Source organism: Sorex araneus, chromosome 6 (genome assembly GCF_027595985.1).
Source record: "Sorex araneus isolate mSorAra2 chromosome 6, mSorAra2.pri, whole genome shotgun sequence".
Lineage (NCBI taxonomy): Eukaryota > Metazoa > Chordata > Mammalia > Eulipotyphla > Soricidae > Sorex > Sorex araneus.
This window is the reverse complement of record NC_073307.1, coordinates 137,237,320-137,249,436: the sequence shown is the minus strand read 5'-3', so window position 1 is coordinate 137,249,436 and position 12,117 is coordinate 137,237,320. Positions and strand designations below refer to the sequence as shown.

Sequence of the window (12,117 nt, the reverse complement as noted above, 5' to 3'; positions counted from 1 at the left end):
CTAGTTCACTGGTCTTAGTTTTCTAATCAAGAAGGGAATGCCCGTAGCTTCTTCTTTCAAAAGGCCCTGGGAGGGGCAGAAGAGACAGTCCAGGGGTTAAGGTGCATGTCTTGCATGTGGCCAACCCTGGCTCGATCCCTGTCACCACACGGGCCTCAAAACTGGATGCAGCCCTGGAGGCCCTAGGAACTGCCAAGGTGTCCTGAGGATTCCTCAGCGCCTCAGTTGTCCAGACAGCTCTGCATTCTCAGACCTTGGCAAAGCCTACTTCTGGGGCCTTCAGAAATACCCAATGACTTCATAAAAAATCAATAGCATGAATTCACTGAGAGAAGTAAAATTTGGGTGGGGGTGGGGGAGCACTGAGAGTTGGGGCCACACCTGGTGCTACTCAAAGACTGTTTTTGGTGCCATGCAGTTCTGGGGATCAAATCAGGATCGGCTGTTTGCAAAGCAAAGCACCTTCACCCCATACCATTTCTTGGTGGTTATCTACAGGCATCTTGAGAAGACTTTGGTGGTGACAGACTGGACTCCTGAGAAAGTTGACTTGCTGCCAGGCTGTGCTGATGGCAATTGCTTTATCTCTTGCAGCTTGTTCTTCTTCCCCGTGCTTCCATGATGGCACTTGTCTCCTTGACCAAACTGGATCTTACAGGTGTGCCTGCTTGGCAGGCTATACCGGGCAGCGCTGTGAAAGTGGTGAGTGCCTCTCCAGAGCGGGTGTTCAGTGGCATGCGGAGCTGGTGGGGAGAGAGGCCAGGGGACTCCTTGGCTCTGTTGTTTGCTGGTATTAGGACGGCTTGTCCAAGATGGTGCCTAGGGGAACACTGTCTGAAAGGGGTGTCAGGGCATTCTGAATCGGGATGTCTGGAACTGCCCATTGTTCTATTCAGTCTTCACCTGCTGAAAATACCTCCCAAATGTTTCCAATGGCCTCAAGTACCCTGAGACAGGACTGACACAGGAAGCCACTATCATAAAGTCTTGTGATTCAGAGTTTAAAACTCTACTGTCCATCTAAAGATCTGGATTTTGTTGTACTCCAAAGTCTTCATGCATAGACTCCGGAGTATTGTTGCACAATCCGAAATCCTGTCCTGGGGGGCCGGACAGGTAGCATAAGGGTAAAGGGGCTTTATTGCTTGTGGTTGACTCCAGTTAGAACCCCAGCACCACATATGTTCTCCTGAACACCTCCAGGAGTGATCCCTGGGCACAAAGCCAGGAGTAAGCCCTAAGCATTGCTAAGTATAGCCCCCAAACTTGAAGCCCAGCAACCAAACAAAAAAATAAATGAATAAAATCTTGCACTGAGGACCATAAATGGGCTAGGTGACCGTGAGCTCTAGCTTCCTAGGGACAGAGCCGGTGTAAGCATTTTGTCTGGGCATCATTATGAATGGCACTTTCTCATGCATAGAAGCATCCTGAGTTGGATGATGAATTACACGATCATTGTGTGAATAGTACATATGGACAACATTAGGTGTATCTGCAACATTTATTGAGGGAACACTGTGAATTTGCGTTCTGGAAATACTTCTCCTTCTCTGAAGGAGCTGATCTGAGTTGGTGAGATAACTTCCAAGCATCTTCAATTCTTGTGGAGGCCTGGGGTGAGTTGAGATTTCAACATGTGGGGCAGAATAGGAGTCAGAAAGGAAAGAAATCTTTTCAGTGATGGACATCCTCAGACACGACTTTCAGGGAAAGACCTCCCTAAAACTCTGACCAACTCATATTTTCTCCCTTCCCCCGCGATAACCCTTCATGCCTGGACCATGTCCAGGCCATCCCCCTGCAACACCCAGTTTCTCTAGTTCTTGCAGATAAAAGTTTAAAACTAGTCACAAATAACCCTCTACAACCCAGGTCAATCAAATAAACAAGTCAAAGAAATGAGCCACTAGGAAGCAGGCAAAGTTTTGAATTGATGGTTTTGAAAGGCAGGACATGACTCCTCTCTGATATTAGATTCAAACTTTTGCCAGAGAAACTAGAATCTGCTGAGTATAAAACACGTGTGTGGCAGGGAAAAAAATCATTTGACAAGAGATCTGCAAACACCACATCAGGATCGGCTATGTAGTGCCCAGAACCACGCCCATCGGCAGAGGGGAACTTCAAAACTCTGAGCAAAAACCATCTACCAAGAGACTTTGGGAAACAAAAATCTCGGATACGATGTGTGTTCTAACAGGAGTGTGAGACTTTGCCAGGGACCATGGACTGTAGCTATCAGCTATCTCAGTGATAGGTGTCACTGTCACTGTCATCCTGTTGCTCATCGATTTGTTTGAGCGGGCACCAGTAATGTCTCTCATTGTGAGACTTAATGTTACTGGTTTTTGGCATATCGAATACACCATGGGTAGCTTGCCAGGCTCTGCTGTGCGGGCGCAATACTCTCGGAAGCTTGCTAGGCTCTCCGAGAGGGGCGGAGGAATCGAGCATGGGTCGGCCGCATGAGATGAACGCCCTACCGCTGTGCTTTTGCTCCAGTCCTAGTGATAGGTGTGGAAGAAGAAATAAAAATTTGGGGATAAACAAAGAAAAGACATAAAAGGAGCAAGGCAGGGCTCCCAGGAGCAGGTCCTGAGATATAGGGGTGTTTGCAGGTGGTGTCTTCTGAACTTGCTCCCAGGAGAAGCTGATAAGGGTGTGGCAGGGGAACTGCCATGTCAGTATATCTCAGAGTGTGCCTGGTTCTAAGACAAGCCAGCTGGGATTCCATTCCTGTATTCAGCCATTGGCTAATGGCTACCTGGGACAATTAGAGAGCCATACCTGGCTTTCCATGGAGGCATCTTTAACAGTCCAAGGGATTGAAGGTGCAGGTTATTAGAATGAAGTCATCATTGACTGGGGTAGGTGTGGGGACAAAAGGGATCCATGGAACAGTGAAAGTACCCAAGGGCAGAACACCAGCTGAACCTTTGACAAGCTCCCAGACACTCCAGCAGCACATGTAGGTGTTTGTTACAACCTCTAAGGCGCCTAGTCAAATCATGTTCTAGTTTCATACACTTTTTAAAAAATTAGTATTTCAGATGTTTCCTTAAAAACTATGCGATCCACAGTTCAGGTGGGAGGTCCCTGTGTGTCCATTGGCTTTGACTCAGCTGAGGGGGTGAGTGCGACTATGCCAGTTACTTACAAAATGATACTCTGGTCTGTGCTTCTAGCCTCACTGACGCCTGCTGTGTTAGGCGTAAGGCAGACTCTCTAGGGTCAAAAACCTGTATGGAGAGTGATACTGGAGTATTTACTAATGTCAGGTCCTGAGTTTTATATTTTTGAGGAGAGGAAGGAAGGGAGGGAGGGAGGGATCGAGGAAAGAAAGAAGGAAAGAAAGGAAGGAAGGAAGGAAGGAAGGAAGGAAGGAAGGAAGGAAGGAAGGAAGGAAGGAAGGAAGGAAGGAAGGAAGGAAGGAGGGAGGGAAGAAAGAAGGAAGGGAGGAAGGAAGGCTGGTTTGGTTTCTTTATGAACTAATTGCATAATATCAGGACTATTATTAACTTTGGCAAAACAAAGAGAAGTAAAATATCAAATATGCAATAGTCTAATTGTGGTAAGCAGGTTTGGGGTACAGTGCAAAGAAGAATTGGTCCAAACGTTGTAACAAGAATATTTATGAATATTTTGAGTCCAAAATGAATTTCTCAGCATTATTATTATACCCAGAAATCAAACCAAACAAGCATAATTTTAAAAAAAAGAATATAAACTATAAACATGACTTCCTATTGAATTCCAAGTCAGAGCCCAGGATCCCACCTTTCATGCCACTGGTCCTTGGCTCATATGCATTGTTTTTGCCACACAGCTTGGTAAGACTTCAGCTGATTGATTGATGCACTTTGTTTATACCATTGTGTCTCATTATGGAATCCTCTTGAGGATCTCCCCTCCCTAGGAAGGCCCGCCTGTCATTCTTTTCCTCAGAGAATCCTGATTATCCCAATCTCTTGGGATCGACTCTCCTCTTCACTTTCTTTCTTGTGTGAGTATGTCTGTGCAAGGGAGCAGAATCGAAATGGCTTTTCTACTTAATTACAGGAGAAACACAGACTCGTGAAAATAGCACAGAATTGCATAAAATCTAAAAGGAACATTGATTTTGTTTCCCAGCAGAAACACTGCTCACACCTTATAATCCTTCCAGATATTTTTCTATGATGTACGAATCTAGTTATCTAGATGTCAGTTTTAAGCTAGTGGTTCTCTACTCTGAGAGATTTTGCCCCTGTCCCTCTCCCAGGGGGACACCTGGCAGTTGTCTGGATGCAACGTGGGTTGTCATTACTGGGGAGAGAGATACTGCTACTGGCATCAGTGCTTTGAGAGTTACTTAACTGTGATGTAGACGGCCCCACATTAATGAGGTATGTGGCCCAAGTGGCAGTCCTGCAAAAATAAGAATACTTTGTCTTAAACAAAAGTATGTATTAGAGAATACATAGGAGTTTTCAATTTTTTTTCAGTGTCCATATCCTGGATATTTTTTTTTTCAGCTTCATGCTGTTGAACTACCCTCATTTGAAATGACTATTGCTGAGTATTTCATTGTGCAAATGTACATAACGTTAGTTCAATTATGCACGGATTGAACTCATTTCAGAGTGGTCTGTAGTGGAAGGATTTTCCACTTCTCAAGATGAGCCATTCTGAATACAAGTCCTCAAACAGGGACTTGCCATTCAGCACTCAGAAACTAGGTCTATCCTGGACAAACCAGAAGCAGATTTCTTCTCAGAGGCATTTCATTGGTCTGAGGGGAGATTGCCCTTCAGACATGGAGGGGCAGGTTTGTCTTGTTCTCTTGGAGAGAGTGAAGCCTACCCCCGGCCTCTCTCTGGGTTGTCTCCCTGGGATGAAAGACGTCCTCCCCGTTTGCAGGTGACCTCCTCTGAGAGAAAAAAAAAAAAGGAAGTGGCCCCTCCTCAGCTTGCCAGGCTAGCCTCCTGACAACACCCCTAAGCCACCCCGACCGTCCCGGGCCACCATGTAAGAAATAGGGGCCCCCTTTTTTTCCTCTGAAGTTTCCTGTTTCTTTGTATGGGACACAAGGACACAATAAGTTCTCCAGTAAATGGTCGGAATCTTGTTTTGAAAAAGTGGAGAGGGAGGGAGTCTTTGCCTGCTCCAATTTCCATGTTGCCTTTGTTCCTCTGGCCCAGTTGACGATGCCAGGGTTTGCCCCCCTGCATTCTAATGAAGGGCGATGAAATGGACTGAATCTTGGGCCACAATGCCCCCACTGCAGACTCTGACGCGCTTGGGAACAAAACAAATCGGTTTCCCCCAATTAGAGAAGAATGGCGACTCTGGGTTCATTGGGGTTCAGGAGCATCAGAAGGTTTCCTGCGAGCCTGGCCCAAGGTCCAAGCAGAAAAGAGGCAGCCTGAGAAGCACACTTTATACTCCAGCTTCAAAGGAGTGGCCGCCTTCTTCAGAAGAATAAGTGATTCGCAGCTTGGGGTGTTTTCTGGAAATGTTAATGCTGCTCCACTGAGACTTTGCTGAGCCCCAGGGTCCATGGCCCTTTCTCCCCTCAAGGCTGATCAGCCAAGGGCTGTGAGATTGGTGGGGTCCACACGCACTGTTCTGAGCACTCTTAGTGGAGGCCTTGTAATGAAGGGAATTGTCCCTGTGTTTGTGACTGTGCTGAAGGCTTGTCCGGACCTGAACCTTGGTGTGTCCTGGGGTCATGCTCCTGAACTCTGAACTCAGGAAGACAGACCTGGTTTGACTCTGAACCTGCAGTTGATGCTCTAGGTGACCTTGAGACAGTCATTTACCTCCTATGAGTCTCAGTTTCTCTACTGAGAATGTCCAGGAAAAAAACAAAATCCTTTTTTGGGGCGAGGGGGCATTTGTGGGGCTGAAATGAGGATGCTCTAAATAAACTATTAGAGGAACCATCATTATTTCTACTACTGACCTAGGTTGTGACCATCTAAAAGTCTTATAAAAACAGGGGATTCCCCACTGGCTGCCAAAGAAGCAAGGACAAACAGCACTAGTGTCACAAAGATGATGACTAACCTTTGTGCTAGTCATATGGCTAACTCTCTGAGGATCCCAGGGTGTGAGAAAATGCTTTCCAGACCTTCTGTACTTCCCCTGTGGGCCACTCTTCCCGAATCAGTGCCAGATATGAGTACTGCTAACACTGAGCCTGCAGACAGGAGAAAAAAGATCTGACTTCAACAGACATTGTTTCTATGAGTGTCATAAAAGAATCCTGGGTCGCAGAAGAAGGTTTGCTCACATTGAAGGTGGTGAATGAAGAACCCCAAACCCAGGATGATCCAAGGGGCAGTTAGAAATGATAAGAAGAAGAATGTCAGAAGAACCCGATATTTTTTATTATTATAAAATAAACTGTGAGATAAATAGTTGCAAGTTGTCCACGGTTGGGTTTCAGTCATACAATGTTCCAACACCTGTCCTTTCACCAGTGTACATTTTCTACCACCAATGTCCTCCTTCTACCTCCCTTCCCTCAGTATGCTTCTATGAGAGACATCTCTCTCTCTTTCTCTCCCTCTCTCTTCTTTCTCTCTCCTTTCTCTCCTCTCTCTCTTTCCTCTTTTCTCTCTCCCCTTTCTCTTCTTCTCTCCCCTTTCTCTTCTCTCTTCTCTTTTCTCTCTCCTCTCCCTTTCTCTCTCTCTCTTTCTCCCCTTTTGGTCATTATGGTTTGTGGTACAGGCACTTTAAGGTTATCATGTGTATCCCTTTACCTTCTTTTAGCACTCAATTCTTGTCCAGAGTGATCATTTCCAACTGTCATTGTCATAGTGCCCTTCTCTGTCCTAGCTGCCTTCTCCCCTTTCTCCCCACTTGTGACAAACTTTCATCCATGGACAAGTCCTCCTGGCCTTCATTCAGAAAAACAGAATTTGGAAGCTCCAGAGCATCATATTATCCTTTTAGTCCCTCTTTTTCTCATGGGATTTTGTCAAAACTCCCTTATGTAGAGACTGAGTATACTGGGACTCAGGTGGTAGAGTACATATGTAGAATGTATGAGTCCCTGAGCTCTATCCCAGCGCCTCATCCATCCTCAGTCCCACATGTTCCCATGAGGACCACTATCAGGTTCCAAGCACTGAACCTTTAGACATGCACTACTGAATATGGTCCTATGGGGGAAAAAAGGTATCATTTAACCGGGGGAGACTGCATGGGATCCCCTGATGATCAGGTGTAGGTGAGGACTCATGTATTTTATTAGGACAAGACCAGGGGCTGGAGCAATAGCAGAGCGGGTAGAGCGTTTGCCTTGCACGCGGCCAACCCAGGTTCGAATCCCAGCATCCCATATGGTCCCCTGAGCACCGCCAGGAGTAATTCCTGAGTGCAAAGCCAGGAGTAACCCCTGTCCATCACCGGGTGTGACCCCAAAAAAAGAAGAAAAAAGATGCTAGAAGGACAAGACCAAAAAAGAAAATCAGCAATCTTACTTGAGAAGTTTTAGGAAAAAGTTCCATGAAAAATGGGCCTGAAAAATCCAGGGCTGTTACCTGAAGGCACATGGTAAGCTACAGTCTTCAGAGAAGGGTGGAGCCCCCAAAGACCCTTAGCTGGCAGACCCCTGACTTCTCTCACTCCTTACACTTCAGCCCCCCTTCTCCCTTTGACTGCCTGCTGTGGAAGTGAATCCCTAACAGCCCTGGGCATAATTTGAAAGATGGCTTCCATTTGGATTTAGATGTGAAAGGCAAAAACTATCACAGTAGAAGCTGCCCTTGTAGAGTTAGGAAGGTATTTTACTATTTTTAGAATTTTGAAAGAGAGGTTTTCTTTTTCCTTTGCATCATTCCTTATGGGGTGAACCTGAGTCCCCATTGATTGAGTTCTTTAGCCTTGCTGGGTTCCGTGGACTTGTTGCCACATACCCAACACACTTGGATACTTCACTCAGAGAAGGATGCCTGGGAGTTGGCAGAAAAGGATGACATTTTGGTAGTATGCAATTGTTTTTGTGATGGACTGCGTGCCAGCCAATTAATAAGAAGACAGAGGGTACCCTGTCATCAGCTTTCCTGCTCCACTACCTCTAAGAGTTAAGGACTGGAGTGCCCACCAGTGTGGAAGGGCCAGTGCCATTGTTTTTTGACCAAGAACCTGCTTTCACTTGCCTGCACCTTGCCAATCCTCCACTTGACCAATGCTTGGGTAGACGAGGTCACTGATACTGGACTTAGTGCAGGAGGGAGGTTGTACTTTGATTCTTCTTAAGAGCAGAGTGGATCGCACTTATCTGTGGAATATAAAATAACAGAGTGGGAGACTTACACCCAAGGATAGTAGAGATAAGGACCCACAGCTTAGAAACTGGCCTTACATGCTGGGGGGAAAGGCAGCTCAGATAGAGAAGAGAACATGTAGTAGAGGATGTTGGGAGGACCCATTCAGGTTAGAAGATGCGAACTGAAAGTAGACTATAGACAGAACATGAAGGCCACTCAATACCTCTATTTCGAACTCCGACACCCAAAAGGAGAGAGAACAAAAGGGAATGCCCTGCTGCAGAGGCAACATGGGGTGGTGGGGGATGGGGTGGGGGTGGTGAGAGCAATACTAGGATCATTGGTGGAGGTGAATGGGCACTGGTGGAGGGATGGGTGAACAATCACTGTATGAGTGAAATGCAAACACAAAAGTTCATAAGTTTGCAATTGTACATCACAGTGATTCTCTAATAAAAAATTCTTTTAAAAAAGAGCAGAGTGGGCTGCCTGCCTGTGGAAGAGAGAATCAAGAGGATGCAGAATAGAAAAACATGAAGCAAAGCATAATGAACCCCTGATGAAAGCAAATATCTGTGGCATCACAGACCCTGAGATGAACCTCCAGCTCCTTGGCAGAGGCCATAAACCCCCCCACACCCAGTTCTACTTTTCCTTAAAGGTTCCTGCCTTGTGAGTCATTTGCTACCAGTTACTTACCCTGCGTTAGAAGATAAAGCTTCCTCTTTACTTAATCCAGGGCATTCATTCATTCTTATTATTGCACAGTATAAAAAAAAGCAAGTTATTGTTCTTTCTGTTCTCAAATACAGGCCAGACTCTGCTTTTGTCAATTGTCACAACATCCCCATAGGGTAGGTAATATTCTCAATTCACTTGACAGATTCATCTCGCTCAATATTTTCTATTAGGTACTAGGCACTGAAGCAACAAGAACGGGCTAGGCAGTATATTTCCCTTCTTTTATTTTGCAGAAAGAGAAAAATTCAATTTTTAGCCATTTATTTGGTTTGTTTTTGACATGGCTGGAGCGATAGCACAGCAGGTAGGGTGTTTGCCTTGTATGCGGCCGACCCAGGTTCAATTCCTTCATCTCTCTCAGAGAGCCCGGCAAGCTACCGAGAGTATCCCACCCACACGGCAGAGCCTGGCAAGCTACCCGTGGCACATTCGATATGCCAAAAACAGTAATGACAAGTCTCACAGCGGAGCCGTAACTGGTGCCTGCTCAGCAAATCAATGAACAATGGGACAACAGTGCTAAAGACTACAGTTTTTGACATAGAGGATGTCACCTGTTGCACAGTTCCTGGTTACTTCTGGGAAGGTCTTTGGTGATGGTGATGATGGGGATAAGAATAAGGAAGGACTGAATGATACTCAGTGGTAATGAAATTACTAAGAATCTCTTGCGGCTCTACCCCATGCAGAAGCTCAAGACTCTTCTGCAAGGTCTTGTCTTCCTCCCCAAGACTAAACATATAAAATCCCCCAGTTTTCACACTACTTGCATTTGAAAAAGTTGAGTATTAATACCACAGGGGAATCATTTTCCCAGTGACCGAGTATTATTATTATTACCCACTTTCCCCCTCACACCAAAGGGCGGACACAGAACCTTGAGATTTGGGGAAATCAGATGTGCTTTGGGGCATGCAGATCTGTTAGGCAGAGTTTAGCTAAATTTCTACCAGTTCCTGTCAACTCTACAAAGGGAGGATGTGTTAGCTTCAATTTTGAATATGGGTCAAATGAGCAGGACTTTCTGAAGATTTTTCAAAGTTGACCTGTCTCCTTTAGGCACAGGCAGTTTTAACTGTCTAATTAAATAGGCCACACAAACGCCGGAAAAGTGGTATCCGAAAGACAGTGTACCAGGGGCCAAGGACAATACTGATTAAGATCAAATAGCTAATTGTAAGCCTCAGTCTACAAATTGCTGCCAGATGAATCAATAGCAGTGTGTGCAATCCAAGTATAATTTCACGTGGATACTCTCATTCACACCAGAGAGGGCTGGAGAACTCGCTGGGAGGGGTGGAGCGCTGGTCAGAGCAAAGGATTCCATTCATTGGCTGGAAAGGGATAAAACGAGGCTTTCTTATTGTGATTGCTGGTTGGGGGAAGACCTTTGTAGGAGTAAAAGACCAAGTTCGGTCCAGAGGCACCAAACTCAAACATCAACTGAACAGGAAAAAGGGAGGTAGAGATAGATGAGAGCTGTCCAATCATTGCCTCTTAGTTTTGGTCTCCTGTTAAGGCCAGTTTTCAGAATGAATTAAGCACCAATATGAAAGTTAATGCCTCTTCCGAACAGAACCTAAGTTCTGTCACAAATTGTTGCCTTGATTTTGCTGATGAGTGAGAATGGATGGATCCCAAGGGTTTGCTAGGAATTCATACAAACACCATCCACCCCTCTCCACTAATGCCTCCCACGTCTAGGTAATGAGGTAATGAATTTTGTTGACTTTGGATCTGTTTTCTTTGCTGGAATTCTTAGATAATCTCACAGCTCTGAAATCCAGCTCGTATTAAAAAAACAGGATAGTATTCTGACCCGGGTGTTTGCTCAGGTCACTGTCTGGCTATCTTGAATATTTCATTAATATAAAATATGATACCATGATACCATGACTTATTTTTATGTGATTTTGTCAATAACATCAAACCATTTCTGAAATCAAGGTGTAAATACAAGTAACTAAATTAAACAGAATTATTTGAGAGCAGGATATGAGTAAGTGAAGACAGATATATAGATGGGTTGAGTGAGTAGAATTCAGCTTCAACATTTGTAAAGATGCAGTCATCTCAAATATTTCAGATTCTGAGTTTCCTGGACAGCAGAATGCATAGTAAATGCAAGTGAACACAAGTTCACATGGAGATACAAATGTTGTCCATTTTATTATAACTCCAGTTCTTTCTTTATTTAAAGATGGGTGATGGTAAACCATAATTTTCCTTAGTTTTTCATGCAACTGAATTTCATAAAACTCAATTAATCATAGTCTTGCCCCTGGCACCGTGTTAGCCCATCAATGGCCAACATCCAGAGACTATAACACCAAGCTCCCGGAAGCCTAGATATCTTTTAGTCTACTTCTCCCTCTGGGATAACCTGGCAAGCTACCAGTTTCCTGCCCAAATGGGAGAGCCTTGCAAACTCCCCATGGCGTATTTATATGCCAAAACCAAGAACAATGATGGGTCTCATTCCCCTGACCCTGAAAGAGCCTCCAATGTGGCACCTTTGAAAAGGATGAGTGAAGAGAGACTTCTAAAATCTCAGAGATAGGAAGAAAGGAGATGTTACTGAGACCGCTCGACTAAATTGACGATCAATGGGATGATGATGATGATAATGATGATGATGATCATGATGATGATGATGAATCAGTTTAAATAATAGAAGTGTGATCCTTTTTTTAGGGACCAGAGAGGTAGTACAGTGGGTAGGATGCTTGCCTTGTGCCTGGCACCCTGTATGGTCTCCTGATCCTAGCCAGGAGTGACCCCTGAGTCAAGAGCCAGGAGTAAGCCCTGAGCACTGCTGGGTGTGGTCTAATAACAAGCAAAAAGAAATAGATAATTATTATTTTCTTTTTTTTCCTTTTTTTTTGGGTCACACCCGGCAATGCACAGGGGTCATTCCTGGCTCATGCACTCAAGAATTACCCCTGGCGGTGCTCAGGAGACCATATGGGATGCTGGGATTCGAACCTGGGTCAGCCACGTGCAAGGCAAATGCCCTACCTGCTGTGCTGTCACTCCAGCCCAGAAATAGATAATTATTATTATAACTCTTTTTTAAAAAAACTAGACCCTTCTTTGTCTCCTGATAAATAAAGGT

At 45.0% G+C, this 12,117-nt stretch overlaps 1 protein-coding gene across 3 annotated transcripts in view; it reads left to right on the top strand.

The window, feature by feature from the left end:
• PAMR1 (peptidase domain containing associated with muscle regeneration 1) overlaps nucleotides 1–12,117 on the top strand; it is a 128,313-nt gene that overhangs the window by 95,669 nt on the left and 20,527 nt on the right. For all 3 annotated transcript variants that reach the window (XM_055141951.1, XM_055141950.1, XM_055141952.1), the window contains exon 6: nucleotides 595–702. In XM_055141951.1, coding sequence (XP_054997926.1) covers nucleotides 595–702 — 108 coding nt within the window. The remainder of the gene's footprint in view (nucleotides 1–594; nucleotides 703–12,117) is intronic.